Source organism: Lates calcarifer, unplaced genomic scaffold (genome assembly GCF_001640805.2).
Source record: "Lates calcarifer isolate ASB-BC8 unplaced genomic scaffold, TLL_Latcal_v3 _unitig_588_quiver_1391, whole genome shotgun sequence".
NCBI lineage: Eukaryota > Metazoa > Chordata > Actinopteri > Centropomidae > Lates > Lates calcarifer.
In genome coordinates this window covers 1-27,887 of record NW_026117782.1, presented here as the reverse complement: position 1 = coordinate 27,887, position 27,887 = coordinate 1, and the positions used below count along the sequence as shown (strand labels likewise).

General features: G+C 39.2%; 1 protein-coding gene and 1 long non-coding RNA gene across 2 annotated transcripts; one reads left to right on the top strand and one right to left on the bottom strand.

Annotated features, from left to right (window-relative positions):
* Positions 1-13,067: 13,067 nt before the first annotated feature.
* On the bottom strand, positions 13,068-15,102 carry LOC127142022 (uncharacterized). The gene is made up of 2 exons (XR_007812527.1): positions 14,193-15,102; positions 13,068-13,350 (listed from the first exon to the last, which is right to left on the bottom strand). It is a non-coding gene; the product is annotated as an uncharacterized LOC127142022 (long non-coding RNA).
* A 1,198-nt stretch (positions 15,103-16,300) lies between these two features.
* On the top strand, positions 16,301-23,728 carry LOC108877453 (uncharacterized; the record flags this gene model as incomplete). Its single annotated transcript, XM_018667500.2, has 2 exons — positions 16,301-16,574; positions 22,008-23,728. A coding segment is annotated over exon 2 (1,661 nt), but the record flags the coding sequence as incomplete, so codon positions are not given.
* Positions 23,729-27,887: the final 4,159 nt, after the last annotated feature.

Sequence of the window (27,887 nt, the reverse complement as noted above, 5' to 3'; positions counted from 1 at the left end):
TTAAAAAAGGTATTAGTCTAATTTTTAATAGAAGATCTGTAGCTCTGTTTACTCTGTTTCATACACACAAATACACCAAGAGTTGTCTGGCTGGTGCCTGCATGGTGCCTTTTGTTACCATTATTCTCACAGGAAGTTGGGGTTTTGGGATATCCCTGGATTCTCTCTACATATGGCAAGCAAACAGTAAATGCATACACCACCACACTGTTATTGCAATAAACTAAAGCATGGGACACATACCCTGATAGCAGAGTTTCATGCATTCATGCATGGTATTCAATGAATGGTGTGTTAAAATTGTTTATTCTTATGATACATGCTTCTTTGATAGAGCAGGTGATCTGATTAGATTTGAACAGCCTGTTGTGTAAATAAATGTGCATATTAATGAGGAGCACTACTAGGAGTCATGATGGATAATGCTTCCCCTTCACAGTCAATAACACATCTTTGATATAATAAAGCTGGATTGATTTTTAACAGGCGTAGTTGTTATATTATTTCAATACTGATGTGATGATCATGATTGACAAATAGTCATCCAAATTAAACATAATAACATAATACATTGCCCATGCTTTCCACATGCTCTCTCAACTGTTCACTAGTTGAGCATAGAACTGTTCAAGATTCAAGAGTCAAGAAGCTTTATTTATCCCGAGGGAAATTGCTGTGCAACAGTTGCATACAAGGTGGAAAAGTAATACAGTGACAGAGAGTAGAAATAAAGCTATCATAAAATAAGTAAAATAAAGGCTAACATGGGCACCCCTGTAGCCGAATGGTTGGGGCGCATATCACATGGGCTTAAGTGCCCTAAGCAGCTGGTTCGCATGTCATTCTCCTATTTCCTGTCTCATCTCACCGTCCTATCTAAATAAAGGTGAAAACCCTCCAAAAAATTTAAATAAATAAAATAAAGGCTAACATAAAATATAAATAATATTAAATAAATAAATAGCAGCATAAATTACATGTGGAAAAATACAAGTACTAACTAAATAAAGTGATGAGTGACATTATGGCCTCAGGACACTGTCTCCACTGTCCTCTCGCGACCAGAGGTAGATGAGTTATTACATGACTGTTACAGATTTAGGCACAAAATAAATTTGGTTAGGTTTAGAGAAAAGATCATGATTTGGGTTAAATTAAGTACTTTGTTGAGGTTAAGGGCCCTTTGTTGTCATTGTTACAATAATAACCACATAGTCAAGGTTAGGAATGACTGTAGTCATGGTTCAAAAACCCAGCATGGATGGTGGGAAATGGGAAAGAAACAATGGACTAGGGTATCTCTGAAAGATTAAAAGTTATGATAAATTCTTCAGTAGATCCAGTTGGACTTGACTACAACAGTTGGTGCAAATCAAAAGTGAGTATTCTTCCTTGAAAAAAAATTCTAACTGGGGCTCTCTGGTGGCCAAAAATAAGGCAGTGTCTCCCTTATTTCCTGTCATCACTCTGCTGTTGACTTAATATTGAAGGCCTAAAAATGCCAGAAGGTTTTCCTCATCAGGAAAGAGCTGCAAGGTCTCTCACCATGATTGATTTCTGTAAAATGTATCTTTTATTTAGTATCAATGTATCATTTATTTAGACATGATGTCTCCATTAGGGTTTTGTCAGGGTAAGTTTCTGGAGAGATGCATTATTAAAGTATGGCAGGACAGGCTCCAGTGACTCTGTTGTTGTTGTTAGGGTTATTCCAGGTTTAAAGTCAGGTCTTTTACTGAGAGCCCTGGATTGTGGGTTACTTTTACACAGGACACCTGTGAACTTCTGTATGTTATCAAGGTGATCAGCTCAGAGAGCAGCTGTCACTTAAGTCTGACTGAAGAGAATGAAACGAGGGAGAATTAAAGATTAATCAATTGTCAAAATGTGGCCAGGACAATGATACAGCAGCAGCAGCACCTGCCTGCACTTTGCTGTGTTGTGTGTGTGTGTAGAACAGAAAGCACCTCATGTATGAAACACAACAGCCGCTTCCCGGTTTCCATGCAACCACAAGGACTGTTCATGTTGGAGCATGCTCAGTTAGGCTCCCTTCCCTGTAACAATAGCCAGTGAGAGGGCTCACACATACACACAGACACATACACATTCTCTCTTTCACACACACTACTCCAGCTCACAGTGGGAGTGAGACGGAGAGGAGAGGCTGCCTGCTGCGAGCTTATAACACACACCAACCAACAAACGCACACTCGTTTGTAACAAAGGTGAGTACACAAACCTGAAAATATTCCTCTGATTTTCCAACCATTTGTTTTCTTGTTGGTAGGAGTTTGTATCATCACTAGCTTTGGCTCTCTGATGGAAAGACCGGCAAGGTGGAGACAGCTGATAGTAGAAAAACTAGGGGAAGCATGTGCTCTGCTTTGTAAGTGACAGGACAGCATGTTTTCTCTTTCATATATATATATTTATATAACAGCATCATTACACTCAGATTACTCCCCTCTTCCAGTTTAGGAAACACCTTTTGCATGCATAGATATTGTCATTTTATGAATGGTTAAAGCAGGTTGAATATTTATTCTGCTCAATCAGAGATGTAGTAGTTGACAAAGCAGGGATCACTCAATAATTCATGTAGCCTTGTATGGTGGAAAGTCAGGGGATGACAGCAGGTGTAATGTGATGCTTTGCATGGACACAGATAGTTCTTTTACACTCTTTTGACCATGTAGCTCAGTTTTACAACCTTCTCTTTGCTTAATCAGATCCTCAGACTACATATCAAGCATTTTAAAACCTGCTCTTTGTCAGCTGACTTTACCCTCAGTCAAAACTCAAAAGGTGAAAAAGGACAATAAATAGATCCAGCCAGGTCTAGATACTTAGGCATATCTGGAAATGTTATATGATCTGCTGATAGGGGGAATGCGAGGAGCTTCTCCTCACGCATGGCTGACCCTCTGTTATCTCATGTGTCTGTATGTGTATGTAGTCCATCTGCCTGAGTGTGGATCAGGAGGGTTCAGCACAAATGATATCTTCAATATTATCTTGTAGTCTCCCCCAGTTTCACTCTCAGAGGCTCACTTAGAGATTCAAACAGAGTTACTACCCACCTCCCACAAGATTAATTGTTGAGGCTGATAAATTTGTGGTTGGTCAATAGTATGTTCCTTTGTAGCCCGCCAGCCCCTTGTGTTTGTGCTGCATTGAGCAACATCAATATCAACAGGCCAAGTCTGTGGCCTAATATGAATACTAGAGGTGCAACCAGGAATGGGTCGTAATGTTGGAATCAATATGAACTTTCCCCACTCATATTTATATGCACATTTATACATTAAAATACAATGTAATGAGTTTTAAGCCATAAGAACATTTTAACTGTTTAACTGTTTTAACTGAACAGTATATATCAACAATCATTGTTTCTTCAAAACAGAGACTGATATTAGTACACCTGTGTTTTAATATATTTTATACAGTAACCTGTACTTATGGATCCCCCACAGGGGAAGTTATTGACAAATAAACAATAAGCTGCCTACAACTATAATGTAATGTGTTACAAATGTTTTTATATACTTATTCAATATCATAAGTGTCATCAAAATATTGGCACCATACAGTTCTGTTGGTGAAAAAAAGATTCTGCTGTGCAACCAAGGTTTTGCTGTTACATGTTTTAAAATATTCACTTGCAGTTTTGCTTACATTGTCTGTTTACTTTATGGTTTGAGCAAGTAGTGTACAATGGGTTTATCAGAGCTTACACCCACTAATAAAAATTAGGTGATATACTAAACCAAACCGATGAGCTAAACATGGCTAAAAAGCTGTGTAGTACACCAGAGTTGGTTATATTTGAACTATGGGCCCATCATAAGTGTGATTTGATTAATTGTTAATAGCCTATAAGAATGAAAATAAGAATTGGTGGCACTTTTTAATGCTTTATATTTTTTGTTTGAATTGTTGTTTGCTTAATTTTCTGCTAATCCACTATTAAATTATTTGACTAATTGTTTCAGCTCTTATATCAACCAGTAGTTTGCTCCTGTCTGCTCCATGTGGATCAGTACATGGAGGATGAAGACAACATACTACATTTGTACTGAAATGTCAGCCAGGGGGAGAGCAGACAAATAAGAGATGAGAGGAGGGACACATGGAGGGATGGAGAGAAGAGAGAGGAGGGACAGAAAATAGAGAGTTGTGGAGTGATGGATGGCAGACAGGGAGAGAGAGTGAGAGGCACTCTTTCACCCTACAGGAAATTGGAAAATAAATTGAGTTGACACAGGCTGGTTTGCATAGTGATATTGATGCTGAGTAGTGGGAGGGGAGAGGTTTGGATTCAGGGCTTAGGGGGTTCACGCAAGGCTAATCATCTCTGTACCCACCAGTTAGAATGACCAAACGGCTTCCTGAGGTTAGTAATTAGGAATTCCATCTGCCATTGATAAAAAAGATACAGTTCATTGTGGTCTGCTGACCCCTCAGTGTCTAATTACATCTTTAGTTTGTCCTATGGAATATTTTAGTCAAATCAGGAACTGGAATCGTACTTCTTCTAGCAAACAGTCCACCGCAGAAAAATTTCAGCTGAAACTGGAGCATCCTGTGGGAATCTCCTCTATTTTGTATTGGGCCGAATATAAAGTGGCACCTAGTGTGGGACGTCAGGTTTGCTTTTCAGAGCTTAGTGTTTTGATGGCTGCAGAGCAGACAGACAATGTGTGAGTAATGTTACACTCCCTCTTAATGTTTTTTTGTTTTATTCTTTTTCAACATATTTGCTTTACTCTCCTTTCTCCTCTCTGGTGGCTAAATCTTGGAGAGTAGCAACAGACAGGTTTCTACTTGTGATTTCAAATTTGTCACAGATGGAGACGTGCAAAATGCTGCTGAAAAAGATCCAAGACCTCAATACTGTTAGTGGTACGAACACATGTTGTTTGAAACCGAGTATCAAAAGCTGTATATTGCTGAAAACTGGTCAGATTTGCTTGTTCTTTGCTCATTTTTTTTATAACAGTTTCTGATTTAAATCTAAGTTAGTAGACTATACTGTTTACCTTTACACATGTACCTTCAGTTGTTGAAAGAAAACAGGAAAAGATAATCTTGGGGTGGCTGTGGCTTAGGAGGTAGAGCAGTCGTCCACCAATCAGAAGGTCGGTGGTTCGATTCCCGGCTCCTCCAGTCTGCATGCCGAAGTATCCGTGGGCAAGATACTGAACCCCAAATTGCCTCCGATGTGTGTGTTTCACATCGGTGTGTGAATGTGTTTAGAAAGCACATTAAATATATAGAATATGTGCTGTGTGAATGGGGTGAATGTGATCTGTAGTGTAAAGCGCTTTGAGTGGTTGAAAAAAAAGACTAGAAAAGCGCTATATAAGTACAGTCCATTCATCATAATCCTTTGCCAACATTTTAACAATCTACAAAATATGTACAACAATCTGGCAACAGTATAAGATATGAACAGTTAATGAAAGATTTTCACCCTGCTACAATTATTACAGAGCACACACACATTACAGACTTCATCCATCCTTCAAGTGTTGATGCTTGTCAGTCAGGTCCCTGTAAACTGCAGTGACAGTCAATCAATGGCTCTCATCCCTCTTCATTGCCAATCCCAGCGCCTACCCATCCCCTCTCCTCCCTGCCACATTCCCTTTTCTTTGTCCTCCTTCATGCTACTCATGCTGCTCATTGCATTCCTCCAGCTCTTCCCTGATACCATTTTTTCCTTTCCTCATGTACTTCTTCCTTTTTCTCCCAGGGAGAAAATTGTAGGAATGAGGTCAGACACCATGTGTGTGTGTGTGTGTGTGAGAGAGAGAGAGAGAGAGAGAATATGGATATGAATGTAAGCAGACTGTTGATGTTTTGTTGATGTAGGTGTTGCTGTTGCTGATGTCATTATGATCCCCTGCAGAAATGAAAACAGACACAGGAAAACACCCTGGGGGTGCATGTGTGTGTAGGTTACAGACAAACTGAAGGAGACACAAGATCTGCTTTGATAGTTGTTGGTGTTGTGGGTTTTTGCTTTAGACTGTAGCACAAACACTGGCCTTGGGAAATAATTAGAGCCAGATATACAGGGGCATGAATGGGCTATTCTGGCTGATGTGTTTCAACAAGTACAAGGTACCAAAATAGAGGGAGGGGGAAGTGGGATGTGTTGTTTTGGGCATCAAGAGTTCCAGAGGTAAAAGTCTACAGTGGTATTGACTGACAGTTGGAGCACTAGCAGTTGGCTTGGGTGCACATGAAACTCATTCATTCATTATCTATACTGCTTATCCGTTAAGGGTCGGCAGGGGGCTGGGTCCCATCCCAGCTGACAAGAGTTAGGGTTCACCCTGTACGGATCACCAGTCCATTGCAGGGCCAACACATATAGACAAACAACCATTCACACCTTTTTTAGCAATTTTAGAGTCACCAATTAACCTAACCTGCATGTCTTTGGACTGTTGGAGGAAGCCAGAATACCCAGAGAGAACTCACGCAGGCACAGGGAGAACATGAGAAAAGCTGTGGGCTTGAACTGGGACTCAAACCCAGAACCTTTTTGCTGTGAGGCAACAGTGCTAACCATTGCTCAACCTACATGAAACTCCCCTGGTTGAATCATCATTACAAAAGATGAACAACTGGTTCCTTTGATAAAAAGTCAAAGGCAGACTGTTTGCATGAAAAACTGAGGAGGAGAGAAGCCAACTATGACTCCCAAATTGCAACTCTTTTAAAAACATCCAATTACAGAACATAAACGTCTGTGGGTACATGCTGATGGGAAACTGCAGATTAAGATTACACAATAATATATTTAGCAGTTTAAACTAATTTAAGGTCAGTTTTGGATTAACTAGAGTGCCATGTTTTGTCCCAGTGTGAGGGACATTGTATTTTGAATTTGCTACAGCTCACATACAGTTTGTTCTCCATTGCAATATTGGTTGATGCTTATGGATATTGTGGTAGTTGAAAGAATTAAAATTGGCAACTTTAACACAAACCTATATTTTTGTTAAATTATCTATTTTGAAGAACTCTCTTAACTTGACTCTAGTGTGACCAGACCTGGGTATCATTTGAAGTGATTCAGTACTGACGTCAACATGAGTATGAAAAAGCAGGGATGCAACTGATTAATCTGCTCAATCATTTTTTTAAGTTTCTTAATTAAATTAAAAATCATGTGGTTTATATGCCATAAAAGCATATTCTTAATCACAATAGCAAAAGGTACTCGTAATTGGAAAAAGGAGTTGAAGACCAAACAACATACAGGAAATAAAATATAAATGAATATACAATAAATCCGAGGACCACTCCATTTAAGTTAAGGACCTGATCAAGCACAATAACCCATGTTTCTCAGAGGAGTGTCAGACCCTCCTTGTATCACTTCAAAACATCAGTCCTACCAGAGCACTTTATTACAAGGCCTCATATCACATGATAGCTCCGGTCACCATTTGCATGAATTGGCTCCTTTGAACTGTCTTTCCTCAGCGGAGTAGACGCCCCTTTTGTCCTCTTTGAATATGTGCAGAGCTGCTGTGTGGCTAATGGAAAACCACATGCAAAAGAAGTAACGTGTTTGCTCACAGGTCATCTGCTGCTATATAATTTATCTGCAACATCTCTACCTCCCAACACATGAAATATGAATGAGATGGAGATGACCTGGAACCACAGGTTGATCAGTAAATGCTAGTTAGTGCCACAAGTGACTGTTGTTTTTAACTTTTTGTAATGCATTTAACATTGCAATGGTAAGACTGTGTGTCTAACCTACACTGGTGGTTTTACCTCCTCAAAAATGTAACTATGCATAATCATATACACAAACATATTTCTACCTACATATACTCAGACATACATTAATGGTAAATGGACTGAATTATACTAAACAATTGTATCACTATGGTGCATTACTGCCACTAAGTGTCATTGAAATCAACAGCAGGATGTGACTTGCATCTCCTACATGGTCAGCACTTGCATATGTGTCCTCATGTACATGTACAATATAAAGAAAACTGAGACCTACCCTTTATTGCTCTGTGCTGCTACCAATGGTCAAAAAAACACATTGTACCTTTAAAGAAGTTGAAGAGTGGCTCAGATATCTTCTCTGTAGCATACATCAAGTAAAGCAGTCTTCATACCAAACTCTCTGCTGACCAGAGGTGTCATTCTCTGTCATAAACAAAATCAAACCCAACAGCCTCCTATTCATTAATGAGAAAATAAATAGACAAATAAACAGCCCAGAATACTGCTTTTAAAATTTAAAGACCAATGCAACAGACATTTCAGGCCAGCCAAACTATATCTCTGAGTAGTCAGGTGTTTCTGTTTGTCAAGACATTAGGGGCTGTGTTGCCAGGGATATGCTGTTTCAGCTACATGTGAACTGAAATATGATCCAGGAAGATCAGGTCTTACTTGTACATCCATGAATCATGAGGTTTACTATGAGATTTACAGTATAAGGCATGATTTTACAACTGGCTATGATGACAGTAATCATTTTAATCAAAAATAATTGTCAAGTAAACAACTGAGTACAATTGATTTGCAAAAAAAAAGTTGAGCTGGTTTCAACTTTTTGTTGGAGCCTTTTGAGTCAGTACCCTCACTGTGCCAATTGGAGGATTTTATTTATTTATTTATTTATTTTAACCAGAGCTCTTGTTCTTGACTTAAGACTGCTTCAACAATAAGTAATTTTTCATTCTTCATCTCAAAATAACCAAAATAACCAGTTTCAGATCCCTGCAGAGCAGAGCCCTCAGCAGCTGTATTAAACCATCCCTACTGTACAACTCGATTCATCTCCCCTGAGACTTGTAGTTCATACACATACATACAGTCATTCAGCCTAATTAACTGCATTCTTCCACACTTGTACCTTTGATGTTGCCCAGGCTGCATGTCTCGCAGGTCCCCACTCACTCTCTCACCTCCCCTCCCTTGGATGAGACTGGTTATGAAGGTGTTGCTGCCAGTGTCCCCGGGTGGTGCCTCATTAACCCACATTTCAGTGGCTGGTGGGTGGGAGTGGTGGGTGGGAGGTTGTGTGTGTGCATCTGGGAATGTGGGAAAAATGGAGATGTTGAATCTAGCCTTTGAAGAAACTCTTCATCTGTTTGCAGTGATGGCAAAAGCTGGAAGCTGTTTTTTTTTCTTATTTTCTAAGTTCAATCACCCAGCTCCCCATGTGTTGCCACTGACAGTCATTGTCAATGCTAATGTTGTATCCATTTATGGTTGGAAATTAAAATAGGAAAGGGGTCATTGCCAACCCCACATATTCAATACCCATGATGCAGCTTGTCAACCAGCACTTCAGTTGGAGATATGGGTGTAGAGATAGAGGCTACATTTGCTGCTGCTAGCATAACTATCATGCTAGTATGTAGCTGCTACTTTTAAGCTCATTTAAGCTCACTTCCAGATTTTTATTTTTTTCATTTTCAAAATTGTAGTCTTTAGCCCCAAACCCTGATTTGAGACAATTTATCAGACTTCACACAGCTCCATCTTGTGCCACAAAATGTGTACAGCTTTTTCACGTATGCAGTAGTACTCCCCAAGGCCTATAAAAAGATTTGATTGAGTAAAAATAGTTCCTCTTTGAAGTTAAAGTTGTAGGTTTCTTGTGTCTTTACATCTACTTACTTGATTTGAGGTTTCTGTGGTAAAAAAAAAAAAAAAAAAAAAAAAAAAATCTTGGTTTTTGTCCACTGCCATTGATTATAATAATTTTGATTGTTGTGATGGAGGACATTTAAAGCAACAAAGTTTCACCCTTTTCTGTGAGCCTATGTTACATGCAACAATTGTCAGATCTAGTAGCTGCCCCACACACTTGATATTCTACTTCCATATTGCTGTATTTTCAGTCCTCACCCTCTTCCCACTTTCTCTGCTTAGCTCCCTCTGATTTCCTCTTCATCCCTCCTCACCTTCTTAATTTGCATCCTACCTCAGCCATTTAAGATAAGATAATCCCTCTAGTAGGAGTAAATGTGTATCCTCCACTATTCCAGTATTCTAACCTCTCCCCTCTCCTACGTCCATCCTCCTGATAGGAGATGGAGAGGCACTTCACTTCATTAGGACACTCATTTCCTATTATCTGTTTGTCCTGTTAGTCTCACAAGTTTCAGATGTAGAGTGATTTAACCAGATGATTTAAACTGACAGTGCAACTGACGGTGCAACTTATTTTCATTATGGAACATTTTTTATTTGTTACTTCATGTTTAACTTATACATTGTAAAAAGAAAACAAATCTTGACAAATTATTTGTGTTTATACACCTTATAAATACTTGACTATAAGCTTAAGCCTAAAGTACAGTATTTTGATCATATCTGAAATATCATTTGCAGAACAACAATAATGTTATTTGCCCAGAAGAAATTCCTTCCTATAAGAAATCCTGCTTGTATTTGGAAATCTACAATGATAATGGCAGTCTAGCCTTCTTATGTAAGACGCTGCAGATAAGCATATTGATCAATAGACAAACCCTGGGCCCAGATCGAGCATTGAGGGTTGCGGCTCCATGTGGATAGACTTTCACAGGCATAGAGATGCAAACTACTGGATTAATAGATGACTGACTGACACAAAGAGAGGCAGGAGGTAAGCCAGCAGACAGACAGATTACCCATGCAAAACTGCAGGAGACATATGTCAAATATTTGAGATATTTATGAGGTGTGTTTGGTTTGATCTTAATCTGCATTGTAAGTGATGTTTTCTGTTATGAGGCTGCCCTAGCCTTTATGCTTTGTCAAGCACTCCTTGAAAGATTTTGATGCATTAAAAAAAAAAAAAATCCAAATCTGACATGTAGAAAGTCAGGGGAGAAGCCATAAAAGGCATTTCCTCCCTGAATGTGAATTTATTTTGGCACTAGAGTCACACATCACATATCTAGAAGACAATTAAATTCATACTCCACCAAAAATCTCCATTTTGAGTAATAAGCACCCTACTCCCCCATCCCCACCCTCTCTTAAAAAAAGTCTCCTGTAAAAAGTTTGTAGTTGTGTTCTTTTTATGGCTGTGGTCAGCTGAATTCACATTTTAGATAGTGATGACAAATTTTTGCAGCAGTAGAAAAAATATCTTCACAATGCAAGATATTTATTGCAAGAATGACTCAGTTATTGCTCCTTTAAATTAGAGACTGCAAACTGCATATTTTTATATTTTCTTGTTTATTTTGGTTTTGATCTTAAAACGCAATGTTATGTGGTTTACACACTTTGTGTCCTTTTTTATATATACATGATATATCACTGAATATAGAGTAATGTACATAGATAGACTATGGCCTATGTACTTGTTTGATTGAACTGCTGCCTACAATGCACACTTTTATTATTTGTTTGTATTTCAGAACCAAATACAACTTGATAGCTGACTTGTCATTCATCTGATCTCTGAATAATCACTACTGGATCAGAAAGGTGTGGTTTTTGTGTGAGGTCTCTATGTCTCTGCTTAAGCACTTTATCACTAGTTCTGAAAATTTAGTTCATACACTCTCTTGCTTGCTAAGTCACAATCCAATCCAATTCACTGTCCATAAGCTTGATCAGGATGTGTCAGTCACTGATATGCCAAAATATGTCTAAACACACTGTTTCTGTACCATACTGTTGCTGACTCCAAGCTCCGAAGCTCAGCTGATATTGGTGTTTTCAGGCATATTTCTGCCAAAACTACTATGTGTAGCAAAATATTGTATATACAGCATACAGATATACAGCAAAAAATACCCAAAATATATTTGGATGGAGTATTCCTTAAACCAGGAGGGAACTGCTGAGGGATGGGTAAGTCTGTTGACAAGCTTGAATGTGTGACAGTATTATCTAAATATTATGCAAATGGAACTGTATGATATTTAAATACAGGCAGTGATAGTGTACAATTTGCATTTGAAGTTGACTATGACTTCATTACTTCTTCAGCAGTTGGTCTGCCATATTCTGCCACAAGTGAAACACACCATGTCTGTGTACTCAAGTACATGCACACACATTTGTAGTACTGTCATGGAGCTTTGCTTTGACTCGATTTAGAATATTTTAACATAAACTTAATATGCTTTATTGCCTTTTGGGCAAAGGTTTTCTAAATTTGTAACAATTTACTTTTCCATTTTGCTTCCACTCTACAACAATTTTGACAGCACTCAGTGGCACGCCTGATTTAAAATACAGTGTAGAAAAGGAGAACAACAACAAAAACATACAGATCAAATAGCTTGTAAAAGTTGTCTTTTTAAGTTTACTGCCACACAGGGCATGATTGAGGAGGCTTAGGTCATTGTTTCCCAATGGCTACTCACCCACATCTAAGTACAAAGTTGGCATTTTCAGATTTAGCCTCTCAGGAGACTAATTTAAAAAAGCTCCATTTCTGAATTTGAGAACCACGGGCCAATATGGATGGAGGGAGGGGAAAAGGACACATTTCAATTTATTTGGCTTAGTGTGTGGATGTGGTCTCAGTTTGTTTGTTTGTTTGTGTGTCCTCTCCAGGCTTGGCTTCATAGTGAGCTTTGGCAAGTCTATAGTGTGACAGTCCTGCCATGCCTTCCAGCTGTGCTAACGTTAGCATGCCATTCATTTGCACAGCACTGTGCTTCAGACTCAGACACCTGCTGAGCTACAGCACACTTTGGAAAGAGGTGAACATTTTCATGCTATGTCAGTTTTAAGGTTGTTTAAATATTGTTGACCCAATCCGGAACCCAGCCGTGAATAGGTGTAGAAGACAATCTGCTGCTTTCAGAGAAAACAGGGTTTGAGTACCAGTCTACCCAAAGAAATGTCCTGTGGTTTCCTCACAGCACTTTGCTGCAGGATGTGTTCATAATATACAAGACATAATAAAATACTACATTTAACCATTTAGAACATAAAGAGTCAAAATGTACACAGTACAGTACAGTGTAAGTGTACAGCTGGGTATAAGAATATTGGTCTGATTATTTTATTTTATATTTCTATTACTACCTACATGAAATAATGAGTCACAGTAATACTTTCAAGATATATTATAGAAAAACAAGCTGAATTCTGAACATACCTAAATAAATAATATATTAAACAAATGAACAGTAAATTGAATTTACAGTGAATATACAGTACAGTGTATTCATAAACAAGTCATAAACAAGCAAACATTCTCTGGTTCCAGCTCCTTAAATGTGAGGATTTTGGTTTCATCAAAAGGGTCCTGCTGTAGATGGCGTGATTGACTCTTCCTGAATGTCACCTTCATCCTTCCTGGAAGAAGCAGGCAGTCTTCTTCATTATTTCCTGGGCACAGCAAAACACCATCCATATCATTATTACTATTGTTTACAGATGTAATCATACATAACATTAATCTGCATTTTAATAACTTGGTAACAGTATTGTGTACCACTCAGTTTGAAAAGAGCAAGTAATCTTCTGTCCCATTGTTTGAAGCAAACCTTTTAGCTCCAGCACTGGTCTTCCATTATTTAGAACTTCCTGATTTGACTGAAAGTCCAGTTTTGAGAAATTTTAAAGTAAATAGACAATCTTCAACTTTTGCAGTAACAGCAAAAAAAATAGTAAATAAGTAAAAAGTAAATAAACGGACTGCAGCACTTGACTGAATTTTAGCTAGCGTGTTAGCACCATAGACCATAAGTTAGCACCATATACAGTCTATGTTACTTGTCATCTCTGTGTAGAAGAGCAAAATGTGGGCTCATGCTCGCCCCCCTCAGTGAGGCAGAAGTACTGGCTGCCTCACTGCCTGCTTTTTCAGTGCCGTTTCATGTCAGATCAGCAGGACTAAATATGTTATACACATACGTGAAATACATTACCCAGACCATGGAAAGTGAGGACACATAACAAAATACATTGGTGACATACAGAGAGATGCAACAGGCACGCGCTAATTGCACGCGCTTAACCCAGTTTGTAAGGGATTGCGCAATCTGAGGTGAGGCTCAACTCGTCGCTGCCTCACATTGCGTCTCTCCCTTGTATTTGAACAGGAACTATGCGAATTTAGCGTTACTGACTGTAAACACTGACTGGAATCATACAGAAATTACATTCATAACACAGATCAACAGACAAATATTAATATTTATTTTATTTCATCATTATTTGTTTTTTACCTTACATGATGACAGGTGAGGCCTCCCCTGCTCGCACGTCCCTGCTGTAAACACGGATAAATAGCTTATTAACCTAACCGTAATGTGAAAAATAGTAAAGATCAGAAACACTTCTGTTTGACTTTTTGACAGACGAGAAACGGTGAAACGTCGTTCAACAACCGGTAAAGAAAACACTTCGACTGTATATTGTGTTGCTGTTTATCCACCGATACTCGACTATCCGCTACTGTAAAAGGAAGCGGGGTCGTCTTACCGCTACCAGAAGGGGGGAAACAAATTCTATAGTATCTTTTTTGAGCTTTTGAACTTTATTCAACTAGTGTGCCTGCAGCTTACAAGAAACCACACCAAGGAAAACAATAGAGCAGCTAATATAAGTGTTATTTTAGTTCCTTGAATTCTATGTCTCCTCACCAGCTACATACATAGGTATGTGAGGCTGAGAGATTTGCCAGATAGGCTTACACACATACACACAGCTGGACCAAACACACAGAGGTGTAAGTCTGCATGTCTGTAAGGAATACTGTTGGTATCAAAAACCAAGGAGCACATTATTATGACCTCTTCTACTATAAGATAAAGTCTAAAAGTCAGCAGTCAGCAGCACACACACACACACACACACACACACACATGCACAGTAAAAAGACATGCCTACACAGTCTGCTCATGAACATTTCTGCATAGTTTAGGAGGTTCTGAAGTACCCATGAGAAGAGGATGAATGAAACGGGCCAGAACGGCAGGGAATTGACTCAGTGATTTAAACGCTTGCTAGATAGTGCTGATAACCAATTTCTCATTCCCTCTCTGAAAAGTTAGTTTCAGTGGGATTGTCAGAATAAGGTTACTCAGTGAGTGAGATGGCTACAAGAGGGACAGTTTCCCCCAGTGTGCAAAGTTGAGCTGGAAATGCAGTACTGGGCTAAATCAAAGTCTAAATAAAATCTGTTTTAAATCAACAGATCTGGTGACAAACATAAACAAAATGTGCAGAGGAAGAGTAGGAGCCTGATGGGGGGGGGGGCTGTCAATCACCTAGCACTTCTGGGACAGAGGTGGATGGTGGTGGGGTTCATATCTCAGTGACAGCCACTTGTCAAAGCTTTGGATGATGCAGTCACAGCAACTCTCCATCCCTGCATCCCATGGGGCTATGGGAGGGGAGGGGAGGCGAGATGGGGGTCTTAACGTCAGAAAGCATGTGACCTGAGCTTGAGAGAATGAGAACATTTGGTTGCTTTTCTCATCGTGTGGCTGAAGACATTGAGCTGGTGGATGCAGATGAGGTGGGGGTGGTTCTTTTTCTTTATTTTGTTAACTGGTTGTTTGTCATTCCTGCAGAATGGTGTTTCCCTGTGTGAGCTGTGTATTTGATCTGTGCTACAGCTGTAAGTTTTAAAGAAAATACTTGCAATTTATGGTAAATGTACACATTAATCTCATAAATCAATCAAATGTTTACTCATTTGTTTTTGGTTTTTGATAAGAACAATCTTTTAATTTGGTTTGATTTAATTTAAATGAACTCTAGTTTTGTTATTTTATTGGTTATTTGATAGGGACATTTTTTAAAATGTTATTCAATTTACTACTTATTTCAAAATGATAAATGTTTAATTTAGCTTAATTTTATGTGTTTTATTTTGTTATTTGACAAAGACAAATATTTAATTTAATTTAATTTAATTTAATTTAATTTAATTTAATTTAATTTAATTTAATTTAATTTGTATAGTTTTAAACTCATTTTCCTCTGTGGTCCCTGGGATACCACCAGTATTTGTTTTGTCTGTTACCCAGAACTGTTGATAAAACATAATGATTGGACTGTTAATGGAAATCCTTGTTGTTGCTTGGAAATATAACATTCTTTAATAATCCTGAGGCTGCTCAAGAACCTTGTGATTGATTCAACATGCACACATACTGTATACAAACTCTTGGCTTTGATGCATGTAATCTTTTACTCTCTCCAACACAGAAACACAAATTATGTAATTATCTCAACATCTAATTCAATTTGTGAAAGGACATGGTTTGTTTTACAGTACCAGAATACATCTGCTATCCAGCCTCAAGTGTCTGTTGCAGTCTGTCTAGCAGAGTTAACAGCAGTAGCACTTGACAAAGATTTCCTCTCCATTGCGCTAGTTTGTTATTATGTTAGAAAATGTAGCTCATTGATTGATATGCTTTTATTTCTTTTTCTCTGTCTTTATTCTTAGCTCAGGGCCATGTCTGTCTGGTTTGGTGGTAGCTCCAGACACATCACCACGCTAAGGGGAGACTGAGAAGAGGAAACCGGGCACTTTGGGATCTGAGCCAGTGACCTGTAGGAAGAGAGAAGCAGAGTAAAGGCTTGATTAAAATGGGGTAAGTTTAGAAGATCGGACAGCATGTTGCCAGCAGCTGCAGGAACTGCTGGCTGCAACAGGAGAATTTGATTCCAAACCTGATCCCTGCAACATGATGCTTGCTGTTAGGTGCCCAATCAGACAGGAGGTGAGCTGTGCCAATAGCAAAATACAGATACTGACGCATATATAACACACTGACATGTCTCCACACAGGCTGAAATAAACAGTAACAGGATGCACAGACAGACAGGTACAGTCATCCCCTTCCAACAACGGTCACAAACTTAAACTTCATTCAAAGTGCTAAGAGAATGGGAAACTACACTGTGTAAATGAAGTTCAGTCAGAAGAGCATAATGTGAAACAGTTAAGATGCTTCATATTGAACCATGCAGCATCTTCAATGTCACTGGTTTTCCTTCTCTTCCTGTTGACCTTCAAATTGAACAAAAACCTTGTAGTGTCTCCCACTGATTCCAGACCTTTTTGGCTTGTGGCCCCCTAAAATGAAATAGAGAGATTTTTCCTTCTCCTATTGTTTGTTTAAGTAGTGACAGTCTCATCTGTATTGATTACCAATGGCAACATTTCATCATGTTGGTCCCAAAAGGAAGTACAAAGATTTAATTAGTTCAGTAAAGCACTCTTAACTTTGACTGGAAAAGGAGAAAACAACATCTCATGTGATGAGCACAGTAGAAAGGGGCTGAGGTCAACCGATGCAGTTTTAACGTGACTGAAACATGTGTCTAACTCTAAACTGATTTATGTCAGGTTACTCTTTAAGGAGTAACCTTACTCTTTAAGGAGTAACCTGCACAGAAACAGACAAATTAAAGTTGACATTGATATGGACTGTGAGGTATGTATTAGAGATAGATCATCCTCATATGTTTTTTTCAGGGCCAATACCGATTATTAGTAGTCAAGGAGGCCGATAACCGATATTTGGAGCCGATATTCATTTGCAGTAAAAGTGAAAATATTGGTGTCAAAATTTTGAATAATACAAACTCCAACACTTAACTTCATTTAAATGCCTTTAAGCATATGTTTATTAAACAGCTTTTCAGATTTGCAACATGTTAAAGGTTTTTTTTATCTTAGACAATAGACATCTTTGTTTTAAAATTCTAACAAAAAGTGCAGGGAGCTCCCAGGCTCAGCAGCATGTCTTATAAAGTTAAATGAAAACTTAAAATGGCTCCCTCAAGTTTTCTACAGTAAATAAAGTTTTCCAAAATTTCAATATAACTGAAATGTTATTTTATCTTTCACTTATCTATATTTTTAGTTCAAACAACAACAAAAAGTGCAGGGAATTCCCAGGGTCAGCAGCATCTCTTATATTAAGTTAACTGAAATCTTAAATAAATAAATAAATAGCTTCCTCAAGTTTTATAAAGTAAATAAAACAAAGTTAAATAAAATTGCCACAGAAATGTGAGTCTCAAATCAATTAGTAGTTCCAAATGAGCAGCACCAGATTGTGGTGCAAAAAGCACAGTTGTTCAGCGTGTGTGAGCACTGTGCATGCACAGCTTTCACTGCTGATTGGTTGTTACCCATGCTGTGGTTCTGCATGTAACCAATCCGATGGTGCTGTGGGCAGGCCAATGCTGGAGACAGAGTAGTGACTGCAGACAGAGAGGCACGGCTGCATCAGAGCCAAAATAACTCAGTTTTAAATTTATCTCTTATCGGCTGCCGGATTTTTAAAAAAAGTCAGATGCCGACATACGTCAAAATGCTGAATATCAGCACCGATAATCGGCCCAGCCAATAATCAGTCTATCCCTATGTATCTTATACCACTGCTACCTTTTTAGTTGTTTTTTTAAAAACAGTCAAAAGTATACCTGAGCAAAATCTGTGTGACACCCAGACTTTTTTCCAAAACTATGGGCATAAATCTGCTGCTGTAACAGGTTGGAACTGGTTTTAGACTTTCCACTAGATTTTTGAACCATTTATTCTCAAGAACATTAGCAAAGTCCAACACTAATGTTGGCTGATAAGCAATGGCTCCCAGTCAGCATTCCTGTTAATCCCATATGTGTTGAATAGTGTTGAGGCTAGGGCCCTGTGAAGGCCAGTTAAGTTCCTCCATACCAAAATTTGAAAACCATTGCTGTATCTGGCATTGTGCATGAGGATATTAGAGGTACATCACCATCTAAGGTCTTATTGTATGCCATAGCATTAAGATTTTCCATCAGTGGAAATTAAGGTCCTAGTTCAAACCAGGAAAAGCAGATGCAGACCAGAAGTACACAAAACAGGGGTGTCCACACACTTTTGGCTACATTATTTAAAATTTAAGGCCTTAATGATACACAGAATGACTTGTTAAGGTGGAGATGTAAGTGTGTTAAATAATGCAGGCACTCTGACAGTGAATCCTATCACATAAATGATTTATTTCCTCATTTTGATACTGCCCTCTTCATGCACTCAGCCATCATAGTTGGAGAAACCAGTCGCTGTATATGCTTGTTCATGGTGGCTGATTTACTGTTGTGTTTGTAGGGGTGAGTTATTGCTGAGTTAGCTTCAGTGACACAGAGAGCAGAGAGAGTGCGGACCTCCAGCAAGCCTTCATACTAGTAGTAATTCAAACCAGAGAAAGGTGGGGAAAGAGAGAGAGAGGCAGGCATGCTGAGCAGCACACTGCATGCTATTCACACACATGCTCATGCTAATTAAACCCAAATTCCACATATCAGCAATTTTTTGCCCATCTAAACTACATGTACACACATATTTGTATCTCCTAGACAGAATAGCAAGAAAACCATTAAAATGATGCAGAGGCTAGGTGTATGGTCAGTTGTCAGTTTCACATGCAGCAAACACAGATCCTTAAGATGGTCTGAAAGATGAAAACACTGATCATAGAAATGAAAACATTCTCCAGGCAATCTTTCACAAAACCATTATTTAGTCTGACATAATAATGGTTGTGCACTGACTGGCTTTGACCTTACAGGGTCTTCATCAGCACAGAGATTATAATAGAAAAATACTGATTGGTGATAAGAAAGCATCCCATGAACTGATGTTAATTTGTCAACCATCATATACTTTTCCTCACCATTTCTACCATAGTAGTCATTCTCATAAAATCTCAAGTTGTAGAAGATATGTGTAGGGGATGTTGCAAAATAGCAAGAAACCTTTACAGCACTATTACAGTATTGGATTTGTAGTCATGCTATAGCAATGTTACTCTCTGGATGAGAGAGCAACATTTTGTGCTGACTCTATCCCAGAGTGGACCTTGGTGGTCCTTTGACTTTTCATCTAGCACCACAATAACACTCACAGTTGTATTTTTTAGTGAGATGTTTCATCAGTTATTGAATGGATTGCCATGAAATGTGGTACTCACAAACGATGAATTGTAATAACTTTGGTGATCCACAGACTTCAGTACCATCGAGTACCATCATCAGGTCAAAAAAAATAAAAACAAAAATAACAAAGCACTCCATCCTGTCATCTCTACACTATCTATATCACTCTGCCTCAAGTCTGTTTCAAAGATGTAAATCTTGAAAAACAGGTCACATATATATGGCTTCATTCAAAATAAAAACTAAACAGTAATAACCTAAAACATCTGGACTCTGTCAAAATAAACTACAATGTGTGTGTTCATGGTAATGAAGGGCCAGTCATCTAATGGTATGGTGATATAACTTATTGATTCATAGTTAATAGTTTTTGGACAACAATTGAGGTAAATAGCACAGAAGAATTAAGATATATCAGTCTTTGGCTACAAGGACAGTACTTAGCATTAGTTAGTGGGATCAGTTTATGGTTCGTTTCGTTTTTTGAGGAAAATATAAATTATCTCCAGCTTTGTCCTTGAAGATTGTTGTTTATAAAAATTATACAACCTGGGGTGATCTTTCACACCTGGGGCACCCCACAGAATCCACATCCCGTTGAGAATGTAAACAAGCAAATGGTCTAGATGTCACAAATGGTTACAAATAAAGAAATTTATGAATTTATGAATTCATTTCCACTGACATCCTCAGAGCTTCAGTCCTGAATGCTGAAAGGATTTATTTGAGAGTGACAGATTAATGTCCTTAGTTTTTTGTTGGTGGTGGGTTCATTTAATTAACAACCAAAAAATTAGATTTGAGGGAAACTGCCTGTGCTTGTTATTTTTGAGGTTTCTCATTATGATTGCACCCTTGTTTACCTAGGAATGGAGAGTCATCCATTACTGCAAAGCTGCAGAAAAGCACAGCAGCCCGTTCATGCTTTGGCATTAGGGAGCAGTTTTATTATTCACCTAATGCATCGGGGATGAGCCCTCTGAGTTCCTGTTTCATAATCATAGTCATTATCACAGCCATAGCCCTACACTGCTGACTGTGATGTGGACGAATACGAGATACGGATGATAGGTGGATGACATGCTATTTGTACTTATTACAGAGAGGGAGAGAGAGGAAGAGCAACAGTGTTCCTAGTACCGTCTTGCCTGCTCTCTCGGCTCCTGGCTAATCTACAACTGCTGTCTGATTAGTCAGAGGGAAGGAGCAGAGCCGGCCTCCAGTGGACAGCCGGGCAGTTATCTTCATTACTGTTTCCTCAGCTTACTGCTTTCTCTTACTGACACATTCATTTCCTCTTTCTGTTTCATCTTCGCCTCTGTTTTAATAGCCTGACAAGCAGGCCATAATTCCTCTATTATTATTCTAGCTGAAGAGAAAGTAAAAAGAAAAAGCCTGAGGGAATAGACAAGGAATGTGATTATTCTGGTAAAGGAACTGTGCTTCAGAAGTTTAACACTGACCATTAAAGATATATAAAATGCTGATAACAGAAAGAGTAGGTGGTATTGCTGAAATCAAAATCACAATATTACCAAGAAAATTTGGACTGATATTACCCAATGGGTAAAATGTACACAAAATTCCATACAAATCAAATTGATGTCTAATGCAGTGAATTTTGAGAGAATGTTATTTGGTGGCAAGTAATTTTGTTAGTTTTTAATTACACTTTGCTCATTTAGTTTGTAAAACTGTTGGAGTCATGTAAACCACTTCCGTGACAATCAACACCATGCCACAGTAGTCAAACACTGACTATAATTAATGCAGAATTGTTCTGTGTTGATGATGCATTTCGCGGCTTAACAAGCAAGTTTAAACAGGCTGCTACTTAGCTGAAGTATAAAGTGTTTAATAGCAAATTGGCTAAAACTTTGAGACCATTGAGAGTAAAATCAAGAGTTTGAGTTGTGAAAAAGTGAATATTTCCTAGTGATATTGCTGCAGACATAATTACAGCTTTCATTGTTTTCACAAGAACCATCACAGTGTGAAAGGACCTAAAACAGTCTCAGTTGTTATCTCATAAATGTCTCTGTCACCTTTTTATCTCTGAACTTATCTTCACACATTTGGCTTTGTCCCTGCAGGTTGCAGATCTTCATACCTGCTGACTGTGTGTCTGATTTCCACTCACTCAGCGCACAGCCATGCCAGATGTAAAATCTCCACCACCATGTGAGTACCCCTCCACCTCCTCTACCACAGCTTCTGCCAGCTCTCCTCTCGACTTTGTCATAGGCATGGAGCCCTGCATCACCAACCTCCCCCTGTCCCCTGACCCCCTGTCCTCCTTCCCCCAACACAGACCCAGTGTTCCTCAGTGCCCGGGCCTCCAGGGGCCTCCCTTCCCTCTAATGGCCAGGTGCAACAGCAGCACCCTGCTCACTAACCTAGGGCTGAGGTACTGCTCTAGCAGGCAGGGCCCTCTGGAGATGGGAACAGGTCAGGGGATGGCCCCAGGCTCCTGCATCCACACAGGATGCAATGGCAGCAGGCCTTACAGGAGTATGGAGAACCTGAACTGGAACGTTGTGGCAGATTCTGGCCTGTGTGCATTCAGTGCTGCCCCCTACAGGAGTGTAGACAGTGAGTTTATTTTACGCTATACATCCACTAGCCACTGGTATGATGGGTCCCCTGATGGATCTGTGGTGGGGGCCCATGGACTGGTACCCACCTCAGAGAGCCTTGCATTTCACCCTCAACATGGGCTACCCAGGAAGGACCTACGGCTTTTCCCTCAGTTGCTGTTTCCAGGTGGCGTCAATGAATGGGATGCGAGGAAAGGCCTTAGGGAAAAACTCCGCCTCCAGAGTGCGAGGTCAGCAGTTGAGTCTCTGAAGCCCCTCCCATTGCGGCCTCAGGTGACCTCAAGTGCTGCACACATTGAAAGGGAGGGTGTGTATCACATGAATTCAACAGTTCCTGGTTCTAATCCGCTGTGCACAATGCGCGTCACCAGCCCTGAGGAGCTCAAGCAGGAGGTCTTGAGGCGCTTACAGCTCCGGCGGCAGAACAGCAGCCCAAACCTTGCTCTCTACAGCTCCCCATCAACCCCAAAAGTGGTTAAAACATCCTACACAACAGATAACATTGCAGGTAACAAAAACGGATCAGATCCTGCATCTGGGTGCCGCAGACCTCCTGTGGGACGCCTACATATCCCTACATTTGAAGAGTTTAAGAGGATGAAGCAGAAGGAGGGGGAGCAGAGCAAAAAGTCCACAGCAGGTTCTGGAAAACTTGAGGACAACTTGCAGGGTGCAGGAGCATCAGATGGTGAGATAGCTTCTTCTGACCAGACTGTCTCTCAGTCAGGTTGCTGTAGTGGAAACAGAGAGCAGAGAGGAGATTGTGAGGAGGTGGAGGGAGACAAGAGCACAGATGAAAGGACACCCAGCAGTGATGAAGGCCTGCAGACCATCACCTCCTCAGAGAGGCTTCCTTCTAACACTATGAACAGTAGCAGCACTGCAGATCCAACCTCGTCCTCCACCTCCAATAGCAGCACCTACTCTCCCATTCGCACAGGCCCCTCTCCACGTTCACCCCTGCAGCCCCTGGCCAGCACAGCCAAGGAGAAGTCCCCAGGTGCAGGGGTAGATGATGTGAGCTGCAGGCGTAGGAGGAGCAATCTGGAACCAGCTGGGTCGGTTCCTTTCCTGCCCAGCAGGGAGAACTGGGAACGACCATCCAGTTGCTGCCCAGCACTCCTTCCGGAGGGGACGGACCTGTCCAGCTATGGAGCCAAGATCTATAAGATGAAGGATGGCCTCATTGGCTCTGCACTGGACCTCATCAAGAAGAGGTTAGTTTGGGATTAGGGTAGGAGGAGAATGTGGAGTGGGGTGCATGTGTTTATTAATGTCAGAAGTACTCAGATACTTCTAAGTAATTACTTCTATACTGTAGTCATGTTGCTATTACTTATGCAAAGAATCAGATTTCTTCACACACCACCTCCAAGAACAAAATGGAGTTTTAGTATGACTCCACCTTAAAATACAAACTAGCCCCAAATAGATAAATGACATTGAAAAGTATGTGATTTATTTCTAATTTATCTCTCTGTTTGTGCTGTATTGTACTTACAGTGAGACCTGATTATTTTACCAATTAGCATATTGTTTTTAAATCCAGTCAATCTTTTTTGATGGTGAAATTAGATCTCATAGTACACATAATCTGAGCCCTGTAGCAGCAACGGTGTTCATATTATAAAGGTGTGTTTATCAGAGAAGCGTATGCAAGTACTATTCCATGTGTGTGCTTTGCAGTGCCAGAGCTTTGTATTAGTGTGTGCAAGTCCATCTGTTTAAGCCTGTGTGCACTGTTGTGTTATCAATTTATCTCAGTTATTGTGATAACAGCTGTCGGAGCTAACAGGGTTGACTCTACAGACAAGACAGTGGGCGGGAGGCTGATATGAATCAGAGTGGAAGACTAGCACTGTCCCTACAGACTTGCTGTTTCCCTGTCTCTTTTCTCTCTGTCAGTGTCAGCTGTTGCCTAAATAAATGCAGGCTGCACTCTACTGTGGTTCAGTCTGATCAAGGGCAAACAAGAGGAGGGTGTGTTTTTACACCACTGTGGTGTCATTTGGGTCCAGGCTTCTATGTGATGTAAATATTAGACCCTGAACACAGAGGACCTAGTTGATAAAGCTTGTTGAAGAATATTAACTCCCATTTTAGCCAACAGTATTTTACCCTGCCTGTCAGGGCTCTCAACTGGCTGTTGCTCCTTTGTTTGCACTGCTTGCAAAGGGATGATAGATGTCTGAAGCTCTGCTGCATGAAGGCAGCAGAAAAATACCTGTTGTATGTTACTTTGTGTATATTCAGTACATGTTCAATAAAGCAAAAAGCAGAGCTGCAGTCTTGGGTTGCATGTAAAGGTTGGGTTTACAATGGATCTATACAATTTATCAAATAGTGAAAAATGCCTAAGGTGATATCTTCAAATAAGTTGTTATATGATAAACACTAAAACAAGACAGAGTTTCCAACCATGCTACCAGCTCTGTAAGGCTGTTCTTAGGTTAAGCTTTGAGCTAAATGCTAATGTCAGCATGCTAACATGCTCACAATTAAAATGCTAACATGTTGATACTACTACTTACTACTACTGATACTAGCTACTTACTGTAGTCATGCTAACACACTACATTAAGATGCTCTAAATTTAATATTACATAACACTAAATTGGTTATCAAAGTTGTTGATTAACTGTCTCCCAATCAGTTCGGTACTACTGCAGTCCTCACATAGAACCCACTAACAGCTCAAGCAACTGCTTATCCCAAGTGGATTCATCTTTTATGTTCAAGAAGCACCCATATTGCAACACATGTGCGCCCCCCTGTGATTTAAATTCAACTTAATTCAACTTAAATTCAACATGACAATATTCTGGGTGATCTCTGCACCCTTAGGTATTTTGACTTAGAAGCCTCTTTGTTTAAGTGTATTATGTAGCCTCACTTGCATACAGAGCATAATACACAATGTGCTGAATTATTACTGTAATATTCATATTATTATACCTGGGAGGGGCTTTATAGAGCACAAATAGAGTGAAGCACTAAAGCAGAACCACTGAGTTAATTGTACACTGCCAGTGTACAGTGATAGTAAATAGATCATACAGGCTGCACTTGCTAGGAATGGGCATTAGTCTTCAATATTTGAGTAGCGTTTCTCTATAGACAGTAATGTTCTCCAGCATTTAAACAGTAGGCTTGGTCTGGGAGGCCCGTGTCCGACTGGAAACACAAGCATGGATTCCTCAATCACATTTGAACCTTGAGTTGTTCCCTCCGCCATTAGACAGAGAAGATGCGATACATGACAGAAAAGGACTAATAGATGGACAATAAAAAGAGCAAAGGTGGCGCTGAAAAAGTCAGACTTTAAAAAAGGAAAGCTTTCAGAAGCTGATGCGGCAAATGTGCCAAACAGAATATGTTATGCTTTGTTTTTTTTATCAGCACAAGCCTAGAGCACACAGTAAATACTCGGGGTTGAGATGATGACATGGGTAAGTTAGCAGTATAAGTTCAAGATACCAGATGTGCATAACAAAATACAATATATATATATAACATGAAAACCACAGTTCAAGTTTATGAATCAAGCCAATGTACTGTTTGGTGTTATATAGCCTAACTTATAAGATACAAAGTTGTTACAAGAACTAAGTGTGAAACTTAACCTTGTAGCCCCTCAGCAGCAGCCCCTCAACCAGTTTACCAGTGAAAGTAAGGAGAAACCACCAAACACGAGCAATGAGCAGAGAACTCCAGGGTGGACCGGTAGGATTTAATCAGTGTTCATATTATAAAGAGTACAGTCTAGACCTGTTCTATAGGAATATTAGCCAGAACACTTAATAGTTATCATAGCTATTCATAGTTATGATACCTATGAAATAAAAAAGTTGAAATTATGAGATGATAAGTCATAGATATGAGATAAAATTTAGGCTTTTATCTCAATATTTTGACATACTATCTCAAAACTAAATAAAGTAAATTTTGATATATGCGGTGGAAATGGGCTTTTATACACATGAGAAAATAATTATAGCAATTTTTAAACTTGATTTTTGTGTCAGAAACAGTGCCAGGCAATTATTGATGTCAGTGACACACAAGAGCTGTTACAGTGTGTGAAAAATTGTACGTGATCATTCTCCCAGTATCACCAGTATTTATAGTATAATATACAATATAGTATATATAAAATACTAAGTTCATTATAGGATAAAAAGGATATAATATTCTTTTTAAAGAAAAAAAAATTAATTGTTTCAGTCAAAACACATTAAAACTTAGAAAGGCTGATATTAAAAAAAGAAATAAATTTAATTTTTAGTGAAATTAAATCATTGTTATGAACTTATACTTATGTGTGTCAAATTGGAAATTAGATTTTGATAAAATACACTATGAATAACAAAATTGTAATGAATAGTGCATTATTTCCAATGTACATACAAGGAAGCTAAAAGTACATATCTCCAGTAAAAAAGGTTGTAAACTAAAGTGGGCTGCTCTGAGCCATGAAACTCCTGGACTGAAAATGAGTCCCATTCCAGCCCTGGTCAAATTGCACTGTTTTGAGTAGGATCTATCCTATATAATTTCCTGGTGAATTAAGCTGTAGGATATTACTTTCCATGCATCATCTGAGGGGTGACAGCTGATACTGTGAAGAGTGAAAACCGATTGGACACTTTAGAGCTCAATCCTCAAACTGTTTAATTATCTGCCTTCTCTCCAATTCTGACACCAGTTTTATTTGGACAGTTGAACACCTTTGACCTGCTATGTCAGCTTTAGTTAATTATACGTGTAAAACTGCAAAAACTGTGCAAAACCTTACAGGTTACAAGGGTTTGCTGTAGTTTAGTATGAGACATATGGTCACAAAGAGCATCACAGGGATGCTGTGAAATTATTTTATGACATGTCCAGAAAGAGCTCAGTGTTTTAACTAGTTTGGGATGGACAGTGCTCAGGAAACACTGAGTTATGTAAGAACTATTAGAATAATGAAACCTCAAGTTAGGTCACCACAGGATCATGTGAGCATATATAACAGGCCAAAGTGAACTGCATACAGTATCTCAGCAGAGGTTGAAACTAGTGCTGGTGCCATTCATTTATTAGTGGACTGACACATATATTAGTTAATTGTTCAAGTCATTTAGCAAGCAAATATGCATATTGAAGTTCAGGAGCCAATAGGATAAGCAGTATAGCTAATGGATGGATGGATATTTTAAAGTTCAGCTAATCAGTATGGCTACATGTAATGTAAAGGGGTCGCTCACAGTTGTTTAGCCTTAATGTTTTCAGATACAACATGTGTTCATTTGCCCCCAAGTGGCCAAAAAACAATGTAGCTTTAAGTAAAAAAGAGATTGGTTCTCCTAACCTTTTTAAAATGATTTTGGAGCATTT